Source organism: Hemitrygon akajei, chromosome 20 (genome assembly GCF_048418815.1).
Source record: "Hemitrygon akajei chromosome 20, sHemAka1.3, whole genome shotgun sequence".
Lineage (NCBI taxonomy): Eukaryota > Metazoa > Chordata > Chondrichthyes > Myliobatiformes > Dasyatidae > Hemitrygon > Hemitrygon akajei.
The window spans coordinates 35,489,860-35,516,790 of NC_133143.1; the positions used below are offsets into that span (position 1 = coordinate 35,489,860).

General features: G+C 40.2%; 1 protein-coding gene across 1 annotated transcript in view; it reads right to left on the reverse strand.

The window, feature by feature from the left end:
- cep72 (centrosomal protein 72) overlaps positions 1-23,613 on the reverse strand; it is a 171,502-nt gene extending 147,889 nt beyond the window's left edge. The window contains exons 1-3 of the mRNA XM_073024631.1: positions 23,546-23,613; positions 19,541-19,694; positions 5,889-6,016 (exon numbers count right to left, since the gene is read on the reverse strand). Coding sequence (XP_072880732.1) covers positions 5,889-6,016; positions 19,541-19,604 — 192 coding nt within the window. The 5' untranslated portion in view covers positions 19,605-19,694; positions 23,546-23,613. The remainder of the gene's footprint in view (positions 1-5,888; positions 6,017-19,540; positions 19,695-23,545) is intronic.
- Positions 23,614-26,931: the final 3,318 nt, after the last annotated feature.

The window sequence follows — 26,931 nt, forward strand, 5'->3', positions numbered from 1 at the left end:
GTTTTAAGATCGTCGACTTCTTTGATCCATTAAGAACTTACATTCTGAACGGATCAGATTGTCTAGGACAAGAGGGCTTCAGGATTGAAGGACATCCATTTAGAACAGAGATGCTGAGAAATTATTTAATTCAGAGGATGGTGAATCTGTGGAATTTGCTGCCATGAGCAGCTGCAGAGGCCAAGTCATTGGGTGTATTTAAGGCAGAGAAAGATAGGTTATTGATTAGCCAGGGCATCAAAGGGTATGGGGAGAAGGCAGGGGGGTGGGGATGACTAGTAGAATTGGATCAGCCCATGACTGAACGGCAGAGCAGACTTGATGAGCCAAAGGCCTACTTCTGCTTCTATATCTTATGGTCTTATTGGGGCTGCAAGGCACAATTTCTAAATTTGCACTTGATGCAAAACATCGCCAATTTATGAACTATAGAGGAAAGTGATAGGCTACAGCAGAATGTACAGAGGCACAGCAGATATTCATGCTGATACAGAATGAGGGAACATAAAATTATGGATATTGTTCCAAAAAGGATGCAGAAGCAGAGGAATCTGGGATTTGTGTGTTTAAATTACTTATGCATAGAGTGGCTGAGGCCATTTCCTTTGAAGAGAAGGCTGAAGAGAAATCTAATAGAAATATATAGTGTTGAGAGACTAGTTATCACAGACATGTAACAGAGAAGAGAAATAAGAGTGATATGAAGAACACAGCGTACCACTGCAATCCATTGTACACTGCCTACAGATGTGTTGGAGATGTGTATCATTGTGGCCTTAAAAAGGAAATTCAACCCATGACGTTGAGAAATGTGCAAGACTACAGAGAAGGGATTGGGACAGGTGAATAGAGTAAGGGGCAAATCTACTGACTCGCTCTGTCGACCAAAAGCTCTCATACAATAACCATTCTGTGCTACTATAATTCACTTCTTTTGATCCAGCCAGACACAGTCCATTTCTGTCATTAAAAAGTTAATAAATCAGCATGATTTCACAAGCTATCAGCTGAGAGAAGTACTTTTCCCTGGGAAAATAATCATCCTCTTCAGTTCTTAACATATTTTGTAAATGACCAGCTGGATTGATTTACAATATCAAAAACCTGCATTTTTATAAATACATCCATTATATATAACATCTATAATATAGTAAGCACCCACTGTTTCAAGCAAAATGTAACACCAACTCATAAAATGATACCAGATCCAAGAAGAGGAAGGAGGGAAATCGAGAGGTTCAGGGAGTTAGGGAACGAAGTCCAGTGAATAGAGCTGAGCCAGCTGAAAACATCATCAATAAATGTGGAGGATGGAACATCAGGGATACACAAGGTTTATCTAATGATAATCATTTCATTAGTTTATGCTCCAAACTCTTTCCAAGTCTGGGTGAGTAATCATTGCAGGTTTTCCAAGACCTGACCTCATTTCTTTACTATGATAATCCAAAAGCAAATAATGAAATATATTCTTAAATATATTGGGTAGGGCATCAGGAAACTGGTAATCCTCAATTTATGTAATCTTCAAAATTATGCAAGAGGTTTCAGTACAGTAATCATTGTCAACATTCAACCACTGAATCAATATTACCCTAATTACATTTGAGAATAATTGAATACATATTTTAATAAAATAACCTAGATTTTCATCTTTAATTAACCTTGTACTGCAGATTTTACTCAAGTAGAGACACCAATAACATTCTTAACAAAACAATGATCCAATCAAAACTATGCAATACCAATCGAGCTTGAAAATTCAATAAGGGATACCCAGATAGCTTGCTGAAAAAGAATGTCCTCTATGGATCAAAAGATTTTAGAGTTTATGACTGGTTTATACTGAATTTGCTGATGTCAGTTAGCTGGGAAAGGAAGAAGCTAAATTTGCCTCATTATTCCTTGGCTACAAAAAGGGTGATAAAGGACAGCAAAGACCAATATGAATGCTATCCAGTTGCTCCTCATTGATAATACATTTCATTTAATCAAAGGAGCAAGTCAACTTTGCTCTGATGCCTTCCACGTTAGAATTCACAGCAGAGGCTCTTAAAAGAATCATGTTCCTTGATAAAGAAGTCTAAATGACAATGTTGCTTAGAAAAATGCACCTTAACTGATAATCAAAATGTTCATTGCTCAAGGTCATATATTACTAATAAAGAATGTAGCTAACTCAGCTGCTCAATAGTAAAGATTAACAAATGATAGCACATTGACAAGTAATTGATACTTTCACAATATTAGCTCACTTTGCTCAAGTGGCTAAGAGTTGCAATTTGATTCCTATAAAAAGAGCAGAAAATACATTCCTTTCTATGTTTATAGATTAATTTATAAATTAGGGATGATCAGCCTATGAAAGTTGTTTTTAAACATGTGCAACATTAAAAAGAATTGCCTGCATTAATTGATCAATCAATTTTTAAAAAATTTTGGATGTACTTTTTAAATGTTGTACAAGAAATATTGCAGCCATTTTAGATAGTATTATGTTAATGCTAATTTCTTTTACAGAAATAATTTCATAGAGCCAGGATACCAGGAAAAATTTGATAAATACAATGGAATCTTTTACAAGAGAAAGCATTTAACTTAATTTGAAAGACAGAACCTCCAATCATGCATCATTTCCAACATTACACTATAATACTGTCTTATAAATCTTCTGCTAACATCTCTGGACTCAGACTTCTGAACTGGAGGCAAGACAAATGCCAAGTCCAAGGGAACTAAGGCTGTTTGTGGCATACCTAATTAGGCTAGAGATAACCTACTAACTCACTGAATAGAGACTCTGGGATGCTATGCTGCAGTTGTACAAGACATTGGTGAGGCCACAATAGGTAATATTGTGCTTTGCTTTGGTCACCCTACTATAGGAGAGATGCCACGAAGCTGGTAGGTGTGCAGACATTTCCAAGAATGTTGCTCAGCCTCAAGGGACTGAATTATGGAATAAGGTCAAACAGGCTGGGGCTTTATTCATTGGTACTTAGGAGAATGAGAGGTGATCTTTTATAGGTGCATAAAATCATGGGGGGAGGGGTCACACAGAGTGAATTCTTTTTCCACCAGGATTGATGAATTAAGAATTAGGGAATTTTGGGTTAGATGAGAGCTTTAATAGGAAGCTGTAGGGCAACTTTTGCCACAAAGAGGCTAGTCAGTCTCTGGAATGAGCTGCTAGAAGAAGTACTTCAGGCAGGTACACACAGAGTAAAGGCTTAGAGCAGGTCCCATAGACTCCTCAGTTAATGATGTGAGTCCATAGCATAAAGAAAGGTTGGGACCCTTGGTTTGGGGGCACACAGGCCAAATGCAGGAAATTAGACGAGCTTAAATGGAAATCTTGGTTGGCATGGACCAGTTGAGCAGGAGGGTCTGTTTCAAGACTGTACAACTTCATAAATGAGTCTGTTTTTTTTTGTCTCCAATGTGTACTAATTCTTTTTTGCTCTTTTTAAAATCTCTCATTACAATTTCTTTCTCTATCCATCAAATTAATCCTTAAAACCAATGGAATAAAATGTAGAAATATCAGCTACCTTATCAAAAAAAAAACCAGAATAGTTTTTAAAATGAGAAGGGACAAAAACATATTCAGAGGGACCCGGGTGTCCTTCTTCACCAGTCACTGAAATTTAATATGCAGGTCCAGCAAACAATTAGGAAGTTGTATAATCTGGTATTTTTAGTGCAAACAAAAATATTTAAGTGCAAGAACAAAAACCTTACTGTAATCGCCTAGGACTCTGATGACATCATAATTGGAATGTGTGTAGATGTTTGGTCTCCTTACTGAAAGGAGGATAAAAATTGCTACAGAGGCATAGCAGTCAACATTTACTAGACTGATAACCATTATCAGTGACCTTTACTATGAGTAGATACTAAATAGACTGGGCCTATGTTCTCTAGTATTTAGAAGAATTGAGAGATGCAGGGTAAATATAGGAATGATTTTCACTTCAGGAGTACAGAACCAGGAATGACAATTCCAGGAATTGTGATCAATAATTTAGGGCTGGCATAACAAAAAATTTCTTGACCTAAAGGATATTGTTTCTTCAGAATTCTGCATCCAAAAGTTGAGAAGATTCAGTCACTGATTATATACAAGCCAGAGATTAAAGGATTCCTGGATACTAAAGGAAACAAAGGATATTTGAACATCTGCTGAGAAATTTGATTCTAGGGAAAAATTCACTGCCCAAGTTTCATGAAATGGCCAACAGTTATACAAAGAGATAGACCAAAAAAAATGCCCAGGAAATAATTCTTAGATCAGGCTACATCTGGAATGGTGATACAGAGTTAAGAGAAAAATGTTTCAAGTTGATGATGATTCATTAGAACTGGTAAAAATTAGGAACAAACATGCTTTAAAAAGAAGTGTAATGGAGAGGGGAGAAGAAGTCAATAAAGAAAGTTTATAAAATCCAGATAAAGATAAAAGTGATTAAATGACAAGCAAAGATAATAGGTCACGGCAGAAAGAGGAAAACAGTGGAGCATGTAAAGAAAATTTCTCTTGAAAAGTTACAAATAAAAGATACAGTCAACCAGAAATTACTAAATAAAACGGTGGCTACTGGATACTAAAATTTCTAAATGCTGATGATGTTTATTATCTGAAATTGTTGAATTTAATGTCAGCTCCTGAAAGCTGTAATATGTCTAGTTACAGCATATTAGAAACACTAGATGTAATATGTCCAGAGTTGCTCTTTGGGTTTATGCAGTGCACTAATGGAACAAAGGATATGGAAGACAAATAGGTCAGAACGAACACAGGGGATAGGGAGAAATCAAGTGACAGATCACACTTGCAATCCGAGTACTCTGCAAAACAGTTGCACAACCTGCATTGTCTGTCTCCGCCAATGTGCGTACAGCAGTGGACACAAGATATTGTTACAAACCATTTGATCTCCATCCCACTACATCTTAAAAACTGTTTGTATCCAACTTTGTCCAGTTCTGATGATCAGTCATCAACCTGAAAGATTAATAGTTGTCCCTTCATCAACACTGATAACTTGCTGAATATTTTCCATCATTTTCCATTTTTCCAGCATCTCAACTATTTTCCATGTCATATCAGAGGAAGCAAGTCTGAGACCTAACATTAAATTACTTCAGTAGCCAGTGCACTGCTTTCACAGAGGCTTTGTTTTTTTTAAAAAAATTATACAATTGCATATCTCTACAGATCTGAAATTTATGTTGACTGGAACCAGGCTGAATTCAAGTTGAGGAATATGAGCTGTTCAATTTAGAACTTGGATTCCAAATTCACACTTTAAAGAAACAATATTTCTTTCCATTAAGTTCGTTAATTTGAATCAGTTGTATTGCGGGCAGTAATGGAAGTATTAGAACAGGGGTGGCAAACCTATTGCTGCTTTATTTGGCAGTAAAGATAATCATTATATATCATTTTATTATAGGTCAGGTTTAAAGAATCAAGGGGCAGCACTGCATGCCGCGAGCTAACAAATTTTTTTTTGCATGCCACCCCTGTGAAATTCGACCAAAGAGGTACAAATTATAATAGAAATAATGGTGATGTTTAGTACCCACTATTCTCAAATCCAAAGCAGCAGTAGTTTGCAGCAATAACATACACAGAAATGATGCTGATGCTCATCTTCTCCTCCAGAAGTTTCTTTATATATCAGCACTGCCACAGATAGACAACTTTAATGTACATGAAAAATACAAAGCTGCAGTTTAGTGCTTTTACAAACCACTTGTTAGGAATCCATTAAATTGCACAAACAAGTGGTTATAAATTAAACTGTATAACATAAACCACAAGCATAGAATATCTTTTTAATAGAGCAATTATGAATATTAAATATGGATAATTAAATACTTACCTCCAATGAAATCAAAGAATTACGGGATAGATCAAGTATTTTAAGACGTGTAAAGTTCCTGAGAGACTTGCCAAGATGCGTGATCTTTTCTTTGCAACTTCCTGGCAGGAACAAAGATCGTACATCCACTGAAGAAATAAAGAATCACAAGTGCAATCATTATTTTAAAAGGAGAATTCAGCTACCACAAAATTATCACATTTACTGTTCTGATTAAATACTGAAACAGGAACTATACCTAATACAACTTTTTAAACTTAAAACATACGAAGTCATGTTCTTTTGAAATACAGGTTGAGCACCCCTTATCTGCAATGCTCCGGGCTGAAAATGTTTTGGGTTTCAGATTTTTCAGATTTTGGAATATTTGCATCTATATGATGGGGATGGGACCCAAATCTAAATATATACAGCTTGTACATATACCCTGAAGGTAGTTTTACATAATATTTTAATAATTTTGTGCATGAGACAATAATGTATACATTGAACTATCGAAAAGTTAACTATCACTACCTCAGCTGCCCCAGTAGACAGTTAATGGCTGTTTAGCATCATGATCATTCCCAACTCTGAATTTGTGAGCTACCAGTAAACAGTTTTAGTCTCATACTTGATCATCAAACATATGTACTTAACAGTGCAAATTATTACATACCATTAATTTAATGAAAATATAATGTATGTAGGTAGCAAAAGCAGCATTGGGATAATACCTGAATCAGGTGTTGAACAACAATAAACTACAGCAGCCTTTTAGTCTCAAACTACGATGCTGTGCTTTCATTAAACGGTTACAGTTCACTATTTGTTTTTTCTTTGGTAAGATAAAAAAAAGATTGAATTTAATCATAGGTAAATGCAAAAAAACTGGAAAAGGTTATTATTTTATTTTTGATGTAATAATCCGGTCATGTTACACTCAAACATGGGATTTTAGGTGGGGATGAAATTCAGATTTTATGCAAAAATAGTATGTTTTGCAATTACCAAAATAATTATCATCACTTACAAAAGAAGATAAATGCAGCACTAAACAATACAAATACATCAGCTCTGAGAAACTTGAAGTAGAGGGTACGTCATCACTGATATCATTGTGAGGAGGCACATCAAACTTGTTCCGGTGTTAAGATTTTCATCAGTGACAATCTTGGCAAACTCAATGAATTTCTCTGCTGGTTCATGAAAACACAAATTTAAAAAAATTAATGCTGTGCCTTTTTTAAATTTCTGCAACCAGCTTGCTGAATATTCACAATTTCCAGCTCATCGTGACAGACCTTTGCTTGTTTCATGATCAGTGTACTGTTAAAACAGCTTATTTTCACTCTGATGCTGATTAATCAACTTTTTCAAAACAATTGAGATCTTCATTTTTCGCTTTATGCAGTTTTTTTCCCCATTAACATCTGTTCATTATTTTCAGCATAGAACAGTTTGTCTTTCTGTTTCTTCACTTCATAGATGGTGGTCATTCCAACACTATTTCCTGTCTGATGCTTCGCACTTACACCACTATCAAGTTTTCCAACAACTTGACTTTCTGTGCTATAGATAAACATATATGCTTCCCATTTCTTTCCACTATTACCTGTAGAGGTAACTACAGGCCTTTTTCACTTTTTCATCCATATCTTCACAGCACAGAGCAGAGAATAAGCACAAAACACATGGTAATGACTGCGAGCAATGCATGAAGGTGTGGCAATGATGACTGCTGAAAATAAACTGGTGCCAAGGTACGTGAGGTCACTTCTCAGAACTGTATGTGGTGCATAGAGACCTGTGCATTCACCTGGGAACTTTCCCAGCGCCACGTGGAATTTTCTATTTGCGCTGTCACATCAGTGCTCAAAATAAAACAATAATCAGATTTTCGGACAAGGGGTGCTCAACCTACACCATTTACCACCACCCCAAGTTGCTCACACTGTAGGCAAGCATAGTCCAACACTCTACCATAAATATTTGCTCACATAAACTATCATAGCTCAGGGAAATCTTGCTTTTGCCTGACACCTTCATGCCGATACACTGCAGAGCAGATCTCTGGTTAACGATTAGAATTAGAAGGGTGCTGGTGTGTTCCCAGTGCCTTATCCTTGATCATGGAAATACCCCAACTGCTGTCAAAACATGACTGATTAATAGGCTCAATACTGTGTTCTACAGTTAAACCAATAAAAATCAAGAAGTTTGAAGGGTAGTTCAAGCTTGCAATCTATAAACTCAACAACCATTTGTCACACTACAAGTCCCAAACTAGGGAGAAATTAAAATAAAAATCAATTTGAGTTCACACTTCCAAATAATAGCAGTATTCATTTTACAAGCAACAAATTAATGTTTTGTAAACAAAGGGGTTTATAAAAACAGAATAACCCTTTCAAATATTAGATACATCACTGAGCTCTGAATTGGATATCATGAAAAATAACCTACACTCATTTATACTTGTTAATACAGTATAATAAAATGGTCCAAGGCATTTCACAGGTACACTTTCAAATTATGACTGGATACAAGGATTTGGGAATTTTTGAAAGAAATAGATTTTAAGAAAATTTTTAAGGAAAAGAAGGGAGGTGTAGAGGTAAAGGAGTATGGGAAATGGCTCAGATTTTATCACTGAATTTTACAACCAGTTTCTACATCAGCAAACTTCTTGATCATGCCTATGTTTAGAATTACATCATTAACATTACCAAATCTGAGCGACTGTGCATCAAATCTAATGTAATGCCACTTTATTCCAAGTCACAAAATTGTCCCTCCACTGTTATCCATTACTTCCTTTCAGTGACCAAATTTTGGAACCAATGAATCTCCTTTAGATTTTCTTTTACCTCTTTGACCAGCCATCCATGTGGAACTCTATCATGCAAACTATATCAAACATAATACTTCTCAAAAATGTTCATTACCTCTCCAAGTAATAAGCATAGCAATTGTTGCCCTATGACATACTGACAATCCACGGGACCATCATGATGCCTACTTTTGAAAGTTGTAGAGATGCAGTATGCCTCACTTTTGCAAAAACATCACATCATCCTTGACCTTGGCCACATATTCCAGGGCTTTTCACACTTTACACTGTTGATTGATGAGGATTTTCTCATTCATTGTTTCTAGTTTTGAAGTTCAAAGTCACATTGCCACAGTCAATTGTCTCATGTATGCATGCTCACACCTTTCACAAACTGTTGCACACTTTCCTGGTTGAGTTACTGGCATTGATCTCTCATAGAGAGTGGGTCCCCCCGAGAGTGAAGCTGGCAGTGTTAATGAGGGAAGATCACCCTATTTCGTATGTGCTCTGAGCTGGTATTCTTGGTCTACCAGGATGTATCAAGTGCAGAAATGCTTCCAGAATCTCAAAGCTAGTGTGCAACAAGCTGATCACCCCTGCAGATTCTGGAATCATGTTTTTCTTTTTGCCCCTTCCACAAATAGGACCTGCATCCCTGGCTCACCATTGAGGCTTCACCGTCAGCCAGAAAGAGGTTGTTGATAAAGATATCAATCTTCTTCTCCACCACCATTGCTACCTGAAACCCCTTGACTCTTGGGTGGTGCCAGCTGTGCTTTCTTCCTACTTGCCACCTGCCATTTCATACTTGATCCCTACGGGTCTCATTCACTGCCAGAGTCTCAGCGGGTCTGGGGAAGACCTCATTAGTCAACGAACTCCCTTCCATACTCCTTTTGCATTAGCACTGTTGCATTTGGGACATGGTCTGCTACCCAGTGCTCCCTCTAAGCAGTGCATGTGTGCGCGCACACACGTCTTTTGCTGCTAGCGCACAAAAGGTTGTCACCCTCTAACTAGATGGCACGTTAAGTAAATTTCACTATTATATAAAAACACATTTCCTCTTCTGGTCTCCAATGCGGATGGTGTTGACAATGCAGAGTTTGGGATGATTTTTCTGGATGTTTTAGAAAGGGCTTATTTATACTGTTTTTACTGAAGAAATTATTTAATATGCACATTGTTGTCACTAGGCAAAAAATTGCACAGCACAAGATTTTGAGCACACTGATCATTACAAATTAAGAGAGAACATTGCATCTACCCCACACAAGTGACAGCACTTGGTCTCCTTACATTACTTGGTTATATTTCAATTTTTGCAGACGATTGAATTGCAGTAGCTCCCAAATGTCCAGGTTAGGGGTTTAGATGTGTGCATAGTGCTATGTGTGCTGAACAAACCAAATGGAAATGGGGTCCAGAGCTACCCCACTCACCCCCCCCCGGGAACTATGCTGTTAATGAGAGAGAGAGATGAAGAACAGAGGTAGAGGCATCTGCTACAGATAAGAGAGAGAGAGACAAATGATTTATGTATTATGGCTTCTTCACTGATGGAAAGGTAAACAATCTTTTGCTACAAGGACACTTCTTTGCTCGTTAACATTCTTGCGGAGACAGCGGGGAGTGGACTAGTTTGATGGACGTGGACATGTGGAGTTGATGGATGGCTGATACCCCGTCAGTGGGGATAAAAGATGGGTCTGGGGACACACCCTCAGACACACCAGTGGACACTGAAAGAGTGTTGTGCACCCACAGGAAGGTGGGGGCCTGGAGGATCGGTTCAGGAGAATCGGTCTGGAGCACGGTGGATGAAGGCAGACCGGTGGAGACTTGTGTGTGTGTCCGCCCTTGCCTGGGTGACGAGTTCATCACTGAAGAACGGTCTAGCCTGGAACGGAAGGGTCATAACCGGTGACTCCAACGGTACAACGGAACAAGAAGACGACGGAAGGTTTGCCTGCTGCAGCTGCTCATCTCTTGCTCGCTCTCTCTCTCTCTCTCTCTCTCTCTCTCTCCAACATTGCAACACAGCAACAACTACCTCAGCACAAACTGAACTGAACTCTATATTCTCTTATGACAATTCATTTACCCCTAGACTTTGATAGAGCTTGTTTTTTTACTGTTGATTATTATTCCTACACTTCTTTTATTATTGCTAACCTGTTTTCTATGTATATTGGCATTTTTGATACTGTATTGTTTAGTTTACTAATAAACACCTTTAGTTTCAGTACCACCAGACTCCAACTTATCATTCCATTTCTGCTGGCTTGTTAACCCAGTTACGGGATACATAACAATAGTGACATATGTTCTCTTTGCATATGGCAGGAGATAAATGGCTATTCCTTCAGCAGTGACATTGTTGCTTCACTTTCTACCATAACATTGCCCTTTTGACACACATTCTCCACCTCCCATTGTAATTTGTAGACCATATCTTTACTCCTGTTTGAAGGTCTGTATACAACTCCTTTCAGGGTCTATTTACCCTTGCAGTTTCTTTGGTCTATCCACGACTCTAAACCTTCCAATCTTATGTAATCTCTTTCTAATCATTTCAACAGAGCCTCCCTACCTCCTCTGCCTACGTGTCCTATCAATACAATGTGTAACCTTGTACGTTAAACTTAGTTATAACCTTCTTTCAACCATGATTCAGTGATGCCCACAGCATCATACATGCTGGTCTGTAACTGTGCCATTTCCCTTCCTTTTCCTGGCAGTTACCTGCCTCCTGCAACCCAGGGGTAACTGTTGCTCCTATCTATCATTGAGCTGCAACTCCAGCTCCTTAATATGTTTTGTGAGGGGCACCAGCCAGCCGGTGCATCTGGTGTAGATGTTATTATCTGGGAAACTTTAGGTCTCCCAGAACTCCCATAATTTACACAAAGAATACCGCCTCCAGAGTCATTCTCATTGCTCTATGCCCTAACAGATGAGAGATGAGGAATGAAGAATAGACAAGTAGATACTTACCAGATATTTATCTCACCCAAGTCTGATGAGTCAAAGCTAAAGTCAGTTCAAAGTCTTTCTTTCAACAGTTTATATTTTGCTCCATTTCACAGATACCACACTCAGTGGGAACTGTACAGATTGGACTAACACAAACTGTAAAGATTTTTAAAGAAGTTTTCCCCCAAATATAGTGGAATTGTGTTATTCCAACCTGTGGGCCATTAATTAGGCATTGGTTATCGGGGTAGCACTTATTTGGGAGAACTCTTAAAGAACAAAATCTAATTGAGAAAATAACCAGGATTCCCTTCATTTATTTGGGACATTATGCTGCTTGATTGGGATAGGAGGCTGTTGTCGAAGTTTCGAAGTAGCGTCAATTGTGTGCACTTGTGCAGCTGTTAAGACACTACACCGCACTTAAATAGCACCAGATGCATGTGTTTGTGTTCAAAAGCAGTGATTTTTGTCACTGATAGTTGGCGGCAGAACCGTTTTGCTCACTGCAATTTCAAGCATTTAGACTTGGAGATGCCAGAAACAGCTGAGAGTAAAAATGAAGCGATTTCACTACTTCAACGAGTTAGGAAATAAGAAGAATAGGAAGGTATTGACAATTGTCTTGAATGTTATAATGAGAATGAAGATTTTAAGGATGCAATTGCTGAAAGCAATGTATGAAAATAGTCCATTAACTGCACTCCAGGTGTCTGTGCTGATTTTGTTCATTTACAGCCAATCAAAGGAACCCAACAGTGTAAACTAGACAAATTCTTCCTTTAATATCTGTAGTAACATTGGGAGTGTTCTAATTTGTTCTGCATTTTCAAGTAAATATACATTTTGTTATTAGTTGAATGGCAGTTTGTCATTTTTTTATATACCTTTTTAAGTATTTCCATGTAACCAGCTAATTGGGCAGCAAATTCATTGGGCCAATCTCTACTGGTTCTGACATGTCCCAATTGAATTGACTTTATTACTGACTCATTTCACGAGTAAAAATCTTTACATTAAGTCTCCGTCTAAATATGCAATGTGCAATTTATAATAAAGAGTATGTACAACAGGATAGTCAATATAACATAGAAATACAGTTGTCAACATGAGTTAATCAGTCTGATGACCTGGTGGAAGAAGCTTTCCCGGAGCCTGTGGTCCTGGCTTTTATACTGTGGTACTGTTTCCCAGGTGGTAGCAGCTGGAACAGTTTGTGGTTGGGGTGACTCGGGTCCCCGGTGATCCTTCAGGCCCTTTTTACATACCTGTCTTTGTAAATGTCCTGAATAGTGGTAAGTTCACATCTACAGATGCGCTGTCCGTACCACTCTCTGCAGAGTCCTGCAATTGAGGGAAGTGCAGTTCCCATACCAGGCACTGATGCAGCCAGTCAGGATGCTCTCAATTGTGCCCCTATAGAAAGTTCTTTGGGTTTTGGGGCCCACACCAAACTTCCTCAACCGTCTGAGGTGAATGAGGCACTATTATGCCTTTTTCACCACACAGGTAGTACGTACAGACCACGCAAGATCGTCAGTGATGTTTATGCCAAGGTAGTTAAAGCTGTTCACCCTCTCAACCCCAGATCCATTGATGTCAATATGGGTATGCTATATAACATTCACTCTGACTTACTCATCCTACCTCCACGGTCCCATTCTATATCCACCTCTGCTGCCCCACTGATCTTAACACTAGCATGAGGCTTCCTGTCAGAGATTTCAGCAATATGGTTAAAGTAGATGACTTGGGCTTATTCTGCTTGGAGCATAAAAAAGATTTAATGAAGATGCAAAAAATGCATCTAATAAGTTAAACAGAGAGAAGCTGTTAACATTAGCAAATAGCTTAACGTAACATGGGTTTAACGTACTAAACAAAAAAAGGGAGATGCACGGATTTTTAATTAAACGCAGAGATTTATCTGTAAAGTTAGTGCAAAGAGAGTCTGAAAATGATTTCCAATTCCAAAAGAGGATTGATACTATCCTAATCAAGTCTTGAAGAAATACCCCTAGATACAGAAGAGCAGCACAAAATGGAGCAAGTAGTTCCAACCAACTCAGATTCAATCATGACCACTGTAAGGAGTTCTGTAAGGAGTTTGCACATTTGCTGTGAAGGCATCAGTTCACTTGGGTGCTCTAGCTACCTCTCTCAACACAAAAACATGTTGCTTGGTAGCTTAATTGTCACTGTAAATTGCTCTCAAGAGTGCAGATGAATGGCAGACTCTGGTGCAATCATGGAGAAAATAGGTCAGAGGGAACATTTTGGGGGGAAATGGAATTGCTCTGCAAACTGGTAGGGGCACAGAATGCCAAAATTAACTCATGTGCATAAGGAAATATGGAGGCCAAAACTAGATTAAGCTGAAGATACAAGGTTCTGAAAGAGTATTAACCTGAAAGCAGTTCAAATTAAGAAAGGAATTCAGTATAGAGCCTTGGATCAACTGGACAACACAAATACCAATGCCAGGATGTTGTTTATTGACACCAGTTCAGTGTTTAACACTATAATTCCTACAGTTCTGAGCCCTACGTCTGTGGTGGGAAAGCTGTTGGAAAAGATTCTTAGAGATAGGATCTATGGGCATTTAGAGAATCATGGTCTGATCAGGGACAGTCAGCATGGCTTTGTGAAGGGCAGATTGTGCCTAACAAGTCTGATAGAGTTCTTTGAGGTGACCAGGTATTTAGATGAGGGTAGTGCAGTGGATGTGATCTACATGGATTTTACTAAGGCATTTGACAAGGTTCCCCATGGTATGCTTATTCAGAAAGTCAGAAGGCATGGGATCCAGGGAGGTTTGGCCAGGTGGATTCAGAATTGGCTTGCCTGCAGAAGGCACAGGGTTGTGGTGGAGGGAGTACATTCAGATTGGAGGGTTGTGACTAGTGGTGTCCCACAAGGATCTGTTCTGGGACCTCTACTTTTTGTGATTTTTATTAACGACCTGGATGTGGGGGTAGAAGGGTGGGTTGGCAAGTTTGCAGACGACACAAAGGTTAGTGGTGTCGTAGATATTGTAGAGGATTGTCGAAGATTGCAGAGAGACATTGATAGGATGCAGAAGTGGGCAGAGAAGTAGCAGATGGAGTTCAACCCAGAGAAGTGTGAGGTGGTACACTTTGGAAGGACAAACTCCAAGGCAGAGTACAAAGTAAATGGCAGGATACTTGGTAGTGTGGAGGAGCAGAGAGATCTGGGGGTACATGTCCACAGATCCCTGAAAGTTGCTTCACAGGTAGATAGGGTAGTTAAGAAAGCTTATGGGGTGTTAGCTTTCATAAGTCGAGGGATAGAGTTTAAGAGACGCGATGTAATGATGCAGCTCTATAAAACTCTAGTTAGGCCACACTTGGAGTACTGTGTCCAGTTCTGGTCGCCTCACTATAGAAAGGATGTGGAAGCATTGGCAAGGGTACAGAGGAGATTTACCAGGATGCTGCCTGGTTTAGAGAGTATGGATTGTGATCAGAGATTAAGGGAGCTAGGGCTTTACTCTTTGGAGAGAAGGAGGATGAGAGGAGACATGATAGAGGTGTACAAGATATTAAGAGGAAAAGACAGAGTGGACAGCCAGCACCTCTTCCCCAGGGCACCACTGCTCAGTACAAGAGGACATGGCTTTAAGGTAAGGGGAGGGAAGTTCAAGGGGGATATTAGAGGAAGGTTTTTCACTCAGAGAGTGGTTGGTGCGTGGAATGCACTGCCTGAGTCAGTGGTGGAGGCAGATACACTAGTGAAGTTTAAGAGACTACTAGACAGGTATATGGAGGAATTTAAGTTGGGGGGTTATATGGGAGGCAGGGTATATTGTGGGTCGAAGGGCTTGTAATGTGCTGTACTATTCTATGTTCTAAAAGGCTTCACAATCTGGGCTTCTTTCTGTACCTTCCTCTGCAACTGGATCCTTGACTTCCTAACAGGAAGACCACAATCTGCGTGAATAAGAAATAGTATCTCCACCTCACTGACGATCAACACTGGCACACCTCAGGGATGTTTGTTCAACCCACTACTCTATTTTTTCTACACCCATGACTGTGAGGCTAGGCACAACTCAAATGCTACATATAAATTTGCTGATGATACAACCATTATTGGCAGAATCGCAGATGGTGACAAGAGGGTGTACAGGAGCGAGATATACCAACTAGTTGAGTGGTATAGCAGCAACAGCCTTGGACTCAATATTAGTAAGACCAAATAGCTGATTGTGGACCAGAAAGGGTAAGACAACAGAACACACACCAGTCCTCGTTGAGGGATCAGAAGTGCACAGAGGGAGCAATTCCAAGTTCCTGGGGAGTCAAAATCTCTGAGGAACTAACCTGGTCCCAAAATATCAATGCAGTTATAAAGAAGGCAAGAAGGCAAAGGGCGATATTTCATAAGGAGTTTGAGGAGATTCAGTATGTCACCTAAAACACTCAAGTTTCTACAGAGGTACCATGGAGAGCATTCTATCTGCATCACTGTCTGGTATGGAAGAGCTTCTGCACAGGATCAAAGTAAGCTGCCAAGCTGTAAAATTAGTCAGCTCCATCATGGGCACTAGCCTCCATAGTCTCCAAGAGCAGTACCTCATCTGGTCAAAGAGGCGTGAGCGTATGACGCTCTCTCAGTCGACATCTTCCAGATAGTTCACAAAGCTGCTGATTTCATATCTTAAATGTGCATCTGGAACTGTTAGAGCCTACAATTTACATTTTGGAGATCAGTTGAGTGATCCAGTGCTTTGCTGTCTCCGAGAAGATTCTGGAAAGCAAACACGAGCTTGAATGTCGAATAAAGTATCTATCTATCTATCTATCGAAAGGTGTGAGACGATGTTCAACTCCATTTCGCCAATTAAAGCATCGAGGAAGATTTAAACATTGAGGTAAATGCAGAATGCAAGCGGCAGTTCAATGCCGACTACCTGCATTTTGATCTCTGATGGCATCCGTCTGCTGCCGGAGGAATCTGTGTAGCAGCTCGCTGTGGCCAGAGTGTAGGCCTCTGTTCATGTTGTGTCCCTTTCTTTCTCCCAGTCCAGGTGTCACAACTCCAAGTGCTCCTATCACCACCGGGATTACTCTGGCTTTAACCTTCTACATCTTTTCTATCTGCTCTTTCAAGCCCTGGAATTTCTCTAGCTTCTCATATTCTTTCATCCTGATGTTACCATCATTCAGGATTGCCAAACCTATTACTATTGCTTTCTTCTGTTCCTTGTCCAGTATTACTATGTCTGGTTGGTTGGCCAGTACCTGTTCATCAGTCTGTACAGTTGGCCCTCCTTATCCGCGAGGGATTGGTTCTGGGAACCCCCCCTGCGGATACCAAAAAACGCGGATGCTCAAGTCCCTTATTTAACCTGTCTCAGTGTGGTGGTCTTTAGGACCCAGCGGAACCCTGGACTTTATTTAACCTGTCTCAGTGCGGTGGACCTTAGGACCTGGCACAGCTCTGAATCTGCAGTGTTTCTGTTCACGAAAATAATCCTGATCACGATTGAAAATAAGGTGGATGTAATAAAGCGATCGGAAAGAGGTGAGATGTCATCGGTCATTGGAAATGCGTTAGGCTGCAGTCGGTCAATGATAGGAACAATTTTAATGGTGCACGTGAAAGGCCCTGCCCCGATTAAAGTTACAATTATTACTAAGCAACTCAGTGGTTTAATTATTGAAATACGTGTGTTTCTGAAGTGTTTTATATGCATAGAAAGGTAAAATATACTAAGAAAAACGTTTGACTAACTGACACTAAATAATACTGGATGTACCTGTTCCGACTTCAAATCCGACTTAAAGACAGACTCAGGAACAGAACTCATTCATAACCCAGGGACTGTCTGTACTTTTAAATCATCTCTAGATTACTTATAATACCTAATACAATGTAAATGCTATGTAAATAGTTGCTCTACTGTATTGTTTAGGGGATAATGACAAGAAAAAATAGTCTACATGCTCAAACAACGAGTGCTGGAGAGAGAACTTCCGCGGTTAGTTGAATCCGCGCCTGCAGAACCCGTGGATAAGGAGGGCCGACTGTATTTGGAAGTCCCGCAGGATCTTAGCTCTGTCATTCTCCACTACCTTCTTGGGCGTTTCCCATTTGAACGTGGGAGTGCCCACTCCATACTCAGTGCAGATGTTCCTGCACACAATTCTTGCACCTTGGTTGTGCTGTTCAGTGTATGTTGTCTCTACCTGCATCTTGCACCTGCTACCATATGCTGAATGATTTCACTAGGATTCCTTACACCAGGGGTGTCAAACTCATTTTAGGTCACGGGCCGGATTGAGCAAAATGCAGCTTCATGCGGGCCAGATCAGTCGGACGCGTGCGAACGCAGCTTTCGTTGCCTCCGTATTTTCAGTCTGCTCTCATGTGTCTCAGTCTCTGCTATAACTACAAAGTGTTTCACTTTACAAATTCCATTTCTTATGAAGAAGACTGCTGAGCAAGACTGCCGAATAAACACTAAAAACCTGGTACCTGAATAAACTCAGCATTAGCCATATCATACGCCATAGGCGCTTCGATTACTGGGGCCAGCTTTAATAGTAATTAGATATTATCTCACGGGCCAAAGATAATTCCACTGCGGGCCAGATTTGGCCAACGGGCCTTGAGTTTGACATATATTCCTTACAGTCTGCATCTTAGGGGTTGGCTGGTGTGACACCCCTGCTTCTATTGCTCTTGTGCTCGGTGCCTTACTGTAATTCATTCTTTTTTCTGTATTATCATGTATTTCATTGTACTGCTGCCACAAAGTTTAAAAAAAATTCACAGTATATGCTGGTGATACTAACCCTGATTCTGATATGGTCACATTTGATAACCTTTTTAGAAAAACATAATATCCCTGTAAAGGCCATATCTATTTCCAATATTTTCTCGTTATATTTCAGATCTCCATGATCAATGCTTTTTCACATTTTGCTTACTCCTGCATAAGTCAAAATGAAAATGTTAAACTCTGTAACTCTGTACTGATGCTGCCCGAGCTGCTAAGTATTTTCTGACATTTCTCTAGATTTCCTAAATCTATTATTTTCAGTATCCCTCCTAAATTTGACACAAAATCATTGTCTTGGCACAAAATAGAATAACATGCATTAATATAATTATACTATACTAACATATCTCAACGTTTACAAAAAAACCCAAGCCTCTATCACATCAACGAGATAGTGATACAGTTGACAAAAACATTGGTTACAGATCTTCAAGGAAAATCTGCAAGGTTAATCTGAAGAACCATGTAAATCAATTAGACGTGAATCATACCAGCTCTCAGTCTATTATCCCTGAATGCATTTTCAAAGCTTCATTCAACATGCAAGCCAATGAACACACATCTCAAGTCATAGTTTCAACCCTTTACCAACTTAATCCAAACTGTACAGCAGCACTACCGCACTCATTGTGTATTTGCATGAGCACCGACTATTAACTTCAGATTACAAGTTCCAAATGTTTTTTAAAAAAGCTATTATAGGAATAATGAATGAGTCTGCACTCGATCCAGTATACTTAAATAAAAACACAGGCCAACACCAGGGCGTTTAATTCAATCACTAGGATTTCTTGCAAGATGCAATTATATCGTTATAAGAAACTAATACCAACGCTCAGTAACATCTGTGTGCGATATAAATGAATACTGAGTTTTATTCATACTACTGTATATGAATAAAAGACACCAAAAGTGTACTGTAATCCAACTTCACACCAGAGCCAACCGCCAGACCCTATGAGAGGCCAAGTTCCATCCCTGTTCTGAGTCTGCAAATTACCCTTACACCAAAGCCAAACACTAGTACCCTTACAGCACTATCCGCGCCCTTACCAAGCCGCTCCGCCTCCAATACCACTCTCCGCCTCACCCACTCCTCCGTCGCTTTCAACGCCATGCTTTCAAAACAGTCCTCACTGCGCAGCCGCGCTGCCGGCCCGTCAATCAGGCCCGGAGGCGGGCCCAACGAGTCTGCTCCTTCTCACGGCTGCAAGTGGGAAAGAGAGACCAGGTAGTGTTATTGTGTCGGAGGAAATAAAGGAGAAAGAAAGAGCAAACAACATAGGAACATGTTATAGCAAATTACAGATATTCTTCAAACTGAAACTGGGCGAACGCAAAACTGGAAAGATACCACCACACATCCTGCCCCATCAATGGAAGTGACCACCTTCTCACAATGACCTCATAACTCACAAACCCGTGCGGAAGGAAGACTTCCTCGATTATGAGGGGCTGTCTCAGAAGGTAGAATGAAATGGTTAAAATGAGACTGGTGGAAGAGTGCTTGTGAAGTATTAAAAACTGGAATAGTCCATATGGATTGAAATGCCTATTTATGTGCTTTTATTGTGGAGATCTTTTTAAAGCAGCAATTCTCGTGGGCGGTTAAAATAAAGACTGAGGTACATTCGGCAGGGCATTGCTGGTAGAGATGTTCCAGGGACCCAGGTTTCATGCTAAGCTCAGATGTTGTCTGAGTGGAGCTGGCTGATTCTCCCTTTAACAGGGTGGATTTCCTCCATATGCTCTGGTTTCCTCCCACATCCCAAAAGCTTCAGGTTGATAGGTTAATTGCCTACCATGAAATTCCTTTAGTGTACAGGTGAAGATAGAATGAGAGTTGGAAGAATACAAATGAAAGGCTTAGTGTAAATGGTTTATTGAAGATCATTGTGTATTGATTTAAATATAATCAGATTAAGCAGGGCTTGCAAAACACCTCATGGTTTAATCTTTTATACTTGCTATCAGCATTAACAAAGCCAGGCCATCTTTGCTGTTACCCTGAGGCTGGATTGATCCCTTCCCCTTCTTTCTGTAGCCCTTGGCTGAAGCCTCACCTGCTACCTCTTGCCTGGAACCTCGCCTATTCTCGTTGTCATGTTCTACCGCTGGAGCAAGACCGGAGCCTTGCTGTGTCCGGATAAGGAACCATCTTTCGTTGTTGGGAACTGTCTCCGTGTCCACGCTTTCACCAGGTAGATCCAGCCGTTTGCCGCTACCTCGTGTTGGGAACTGTCTCGTTGAGTTCAGCCTTTGGTGTATGAGTCCCGGCCCTACATCCTGTTCCCAAGGAGGGGTCCCGGCTCTGTTCTGCATCCCTGTCTACCAAGACCAGGGCTCTGTGTTCTGTGTATAAGTCCTGGCCCTACATTATGTTCCCAAGGAGGGGTCCTGGCTCTGTGTTCTGCATTCCTGTCTGTCAAGACCAAGGCTCTGTATTCGAGTCTCCCTCATCCAAGTTAGAGCTTCGTGTCCTCATCCAGCCCAGGAGTCCCGCGTCCTGCCCCCACATCCAGTCCTGTTGCCTTGCCACGTCTTGTCCTCGCCTAGGTCCGGAGTCCAAGACCCAGGTTCCGGGTCCCTGTCAAGTCTCTGGCTCAGAGTCTTGTCCGGGTTCCTAGTTCTTCGTCCAGGTCCCACTTTTCTAGTCTAGTCCTAGCCCAGGCCCTGTATCCTAGTCTCGTCCAGTTTGTGGACTGAACAAAGATATTTACAGACCAATTACCTAATCAGCATCAGTTGAGTTTTTTTTCAAATACGGGTAAAGCCACATGATGAACAACAAACCCACTACATTCACTTGTAAGAAGTACAAGGGAATCATGTAGAACAACTGTATCAGGTGGTGGAGAAGGGAGAGTTAAAAAGAGTTAAAAAGTTAACATCTTCTGTGAAGTGGGGATCTCATTGAAACCTATTGAATTTTGAAAGGCCTAGATAAAGTGGGTGTGAAGAAGGTGTTTCCAATATATAGATAGAAAGATACTTTATTCATCCCCATGGGGAAATTCAACTTTTTTTCCAATGTCCCATACACTTGTTGTAGCAAAACTAATTACATACAATACTTAACTCAGTAAAAAAAATATGATATGCATCTAAATCACTATCTCAAAAAGCATTAATAATAGCTTTTAAAAAGTTCATAAGTCCTGGCGGTTGAATTGTAAAGCCTAATGGCATTGGGGAGTATTGACCTCTTCATCCTGTCTGAGGAGCATTGCATCGATAGTAACCTGTCGCTGAAACTGCTTCTCTGTCTCTGGATGGTGCTATGTAGAGGATGTTCAGAGTTTTCCATAATTGACCGTAGCCTGCTCAGCGCCCTTCGCTCAGCTACCGATGTTAAACTCTCCAGTACTTTGCCCACGACAGAGCCCGCCTTCCTTACCAGCTTATTAAGACGTGAGGCGTCCCTCTTCTTAATGCTTCCTCCCCAACACGCCACACAAAGAAGAGGGCGCTCTCCACAACTGACCTATAGAACATCTTCAGCATCTCACTACAGACATTGAATGACGCCAACCTTCTAAGGAAGTACAGTCGACTCTGTGCCTTCCTGCACAAGGCATCTGTGTTGGCAGTCCAGTCTAGCTTCTCGTCTAACTGTACTCCCAGATACTTGTAGGTCTTAACCTGCTCCACACATTCTCCATTAATGATCACTGGCTCCATATGAGGCCTAGATCTCCTAAAGTCCACCACCATCTCCTTGGTCTTGGTGATATTGAGACGCAGGTAGTTTGAGTTGCACCATATCACAAAGTCCTGTATCAGTTTCCTATACTCCTCCTCCTGTCCATTCCTGACACACCCCAATAGTAGGGGATTCTAGGACCAGAGGGCACAGCCTCAGAATAAAAAAAGCATCCCTTTAGAACAGAAATGAGGAGGAAATTCTTTAGCCAGAGGGTGGTCAATGTGTATAAAATTTATTGCCACAGACAACTGTGGAGACTAAGTCATTGGATCTATTTAACAGAGATTTATGGGTCTCGTTTGGTAAAGGTTGCAGGGAGAAGACAGGGAAATGAGGTTGAAAGGGAAAATAAATCAGCCATGATATATTCTCAGATTCAAAGGGCTGAATGGCCTAATTATCTTGGTCTTATGGTCTTCTAATTTCATAAAGAACGCTGGGATGAGTGGATGTCAGTGGGGAGTTCTAGAGGAAACAATCCTGCACAACACTGCAAGGGGAGGGGAAGATGTGTGTGGTGGTGGTGGCATTTGTTGAAGCTGGGAGAAATTTTGTAAGGTGGTCCACTAGATGTGAACTTCGACTGGGTGGACAGTGAAGACAAGGGGAAAGCCATGGTGTGAGTAAACATGCAGGAAATGATGCAGATGTCATTGAGAACCTGATCCTTAGCACTTAAAAAGGAAGCTACAGTTGGGGAAGATAATTATAAAATACTCCTCGTTCCAGAATTGCTCAACAGTTTCAACTTTTATTTTGTATCAGGTTCATACCTATTGAGTCCTGATGAAGTGTCTCGCCCGAAACGTCGACAGCGCTTCTCCTTATAGATGCTGCCTGGCCTGCTGTGTTCCACCAGTTTTTTTGTGTGTGTTGTTTAAATTTCCAGCATCTGCAGATTTCCTGGTGTGAGCAGGAAAAAAGATCTTTTATGAATAATTGCCAATCTTTATACTTCACAGTCAATTGACGGTCCTGTCAAGTACGGTAGTACAAGCGCAAACACGAGGAAATCTGCAGATGCTGGAAATTCAAGCAACACACACAAAATGCTGGTGGAACACAGCAGGCTCTGTAGTAGAAGTTTTAGTTTACATTTTATTTCCCGGGGAAAACAATGTATCGTAAAATAAACTGGAACAGCTATTAAACTTGATATCGATATTGATCCATCGTGGATCAATGATAACATATTTAACTCAACAATATCATAAAAATGTGAAGACAGAGATAATGCAATAAACCCGATTTATATCGGCAGGGCACGCGAACGGAATGCAGGGGTGTGAATTATTGTTTTTTCATCAGATGCAAAACCTATGAATGCTATTTGCGATCGTTTGTTAACCTACCTTGACAGAAACGGGTTAACTACAAAACGCAGTGCCGACTGCTGACTTTCACCGTCCAACACTGAACCCGGTAGGCTTAACGCCGGTCGGAGACTGAGTTTGTTCCATGACTTTAGTTTCCACCAGTTGGCGGTTAGGACAAGGCGCTGGAAATGTCAGCGAGAAGCGGGAAAAGACTGCCGCAAATTGAAGGGAACTCGTGCCACGAAAAGATCAGATCGCAGATCTACCAAATTGACACATGAATTATGCTGCATTAAACTTTGAGATAGCTCACAGACTTCCTCTGGGTCTCTTATGGTGCGCGGGTAGAGACCTCAAACGAACACTAAAGCAACTAGTCAATAACTTGCTAAGGCTTTTTTTGGGGAAGGGGCACATTTGCGGAAATACTTTTTAAACGTCAGCATTGCTGTAATATTGGAAACTAACGTGTGCAAATTACCGCGCTTGGTGTCGTGAACCGCGCCATTTAAAATGGAAGTTCGTTTTCCCCTGCATTAATGACCTGAGATCAATGAAAATGTGTTTTGGTCCCATAATTATCGATTTAAAGTTAATTGCCCCAGCTTCATCCCTGCGGAAGATGGCAGAGTTCGTCAGCTGTTATAATCCATAACTGTACCCAGCTTGGAGCCTAAGAAGAGTTTATCCGCCCTAGAGAAGTGTTTTGGAAATATTGGATCTGATAAAACTGTATTAGGAATCAAAGCTTTCATGTAAAATATTAACAGTTTACTTATATTTTGTTTTCGAAATGCGTTGTCTAACTTTTGCCCAGAACAAGTCATTCATTTTCATTTTCCACCAGATGACTGTTGCCAGTATTTTCTGCTGTGTTTGTCCTTCATTACAGATTTATTAAATTTAGAAAGTTGGTTGATGGAAGAATGGCTTGTTTGCAAATTGTGATGTATCTGGTTCCCAACCCTGGCTGGTTAGCAGGGAGTGGGTTGTTGGACTCCAGTGATCACAGGAGATCCTTCAAGCTGGAATAATATTGAGAGCATTTATTTCCAAAGCGTACAGAAAGTAAGAATAATACTAGCTGCATCATCCATAGACCTACAACCTCCAAGGAACCCAAAGGGGCAGACTAGGTCACTCAGGCAGGTCAATCCAGATGGTAATGGAGAAGGGTAAGAAAGTGGATGAGTGAATAAGTGGATTTCATTCAAAAGGGATGGGAACTACTGTTAGCAGAATGATTGATAAACAGAGAGGACATGGGAGTATACAATGTTCTGGTAATATACTGTACATATAGTCATATAATGCAAATGTGCAAATAAAATCATTGGTGTAAGGTCGTACAGTTAAAACAGATACTTTGCATGTCTGCACATCCTCATTTATACACTGCAGGATGAGTTTGGTTATCTGGAGACTGATACAAGGATATGTGGCTTCAGGAACAGTGCAATGTAGACAATTCACAGCATTTCCTTTCTGACTGTACAGAAAGGAACTATTTGCAAAGAATTTTAAAATTTGATTATTTTAATGATGAACTAACATCTCTAAACATCTTCTGGAAGATGACAGAAAAAATCTCTTATTCAGCTGTTTAATATGTCTTTAACTGATAAGGAGTTAAGTATAAGAAGGGGAAAATCATTTTCCAAAGGAAAGATGACACAGCTGTAGCTAACAAGAGAAGCCAAAGCCAACATAAAAAGCCAAAGAGAAGGCATATAATAGGACAAAAATGAATGGGAAATAAGTTAGAGGATTGGGAAACTTTTAAAAACCAACAGAAGGCAACTAAAAATTCATCAAGAAGGTAAAGATGGAATATGAAAGTAAACTAATCAATAATATTAAAGGGGATACCTAAAATTTCTTCAGATATGTAAAGAGTAAAAGGGAGGTGAGTGTGGATACTGTTCTGCTGGAAGACAATACTGGAAAGGTAGTAATTGGGGAACAACAAAATGGCAGACAAACTGAATAAGCATTTTGTATCAGTCTTCTCTGTGGAAGATACTAGCAGTATGGTGGAAGTGCCAGGTGTTAGAGTTCATGAAGTACATGAAGTTACCATAACTAGAGAGAAGGTTCTTGAGAAACTGAAAGGTCTGAAGGTAGATAAGTCACCTGGACCAGATGGTGTACACCCTAGAGTTCTGAAAGAGGTGGCTGAAGAGATCATGGAAGCATTTCAAGAATCACAAGATTCTGGAATGGTTTCAGAAGACTGGAAAATTGGAAAAGTCACTTCAAACAGAGAGAGAGGCAGAAGAAAATAAAATAAACTATAGGCCACTTAGTCTGACCTCAGTGGCTGGGAAGATGTTGGAGTTGATTAATAAGGATGAGGTTCAGGATACCTGGAGGCACATGAGAAAATAAGTGTAGTCAGCATGGATTCCTCAAGGGAAAATCTTGCCTGACAAATCTGATGGAATTCTTTGAAGAAATAACAACCAGGATAGACAAAAGAGGATCGCTTAATGTTGTATACTTGGATTCTCAGAAGGCCTTTGACAAGGTGCCACAAATGAGGCTGCTTCACAAGCTATGAGCCCATGGTATTACAGGAAAGCTTCTAGAATGGAAAAAGCAGTGGTTGATTGGCAGGAAACAAATAGTAGGAATAATGGGAGCCTTTTCTAGTTATCTGCCAGTGACTGGTGGTGTTCACAGGTGTGAATTCTTTTTACATTATATGTCAATAATTTGGATGATGGAGTTAATGGCTTTGTTGCACAGTTTGCAGAGGATAAGATGATAGGTGGAGGGGTAGGTAGTTTTGAAGAAGTAGAAAAGCTATAAGGATACTGTAAGAAAGCTAGAAGGACTTAGACAGATTAGAAGAAATGGTAGAGGGAAGACATTGTGTTGGGAAGTGCACAGTCATGCACTTTGGTAAAAGAAATGAAAAGATTAACTATTTTCTAAATGGAGAGAAAATACAAAAAAAAACTTAAGTGCAAAGGGACTTGAGAGTCCCTGTGAGGGATTCCTTAAAGATTAATTTGCAGGTTGAGTCTGTGGTGAGTAAGGCAAATGTGATGTTAGCATTCATTTTAAGTAGACTAGAATATAAAAGCGAGGATGTAATGTTGAAACTTTATAAAGCACTGGTGAGGTCTCTCTAGAAGTACTGTGAGCAACTTTGGATCCCTTATCTTAGAAAGGATGTGCTGAAACTGGAGAGGGTTCAAAGGAGGTTTATGAAAATGATTGCAGAATTGAATAGCTTGTCATATGCAGTGTGTTTGTTGGCTCTGGGCTTGTATTAGCTGGAAGTCAAAAGAATGAAGGGTGATCTCATTGAAACCTATCAAATGGTGAAAGCCCTTGATAGAGTGAATGTGAAGGGGATGCTTCCTATGGTGGGAGAGTCTAAGACCAGAAGACACAGCCTCAGAATAGAGGGGCAT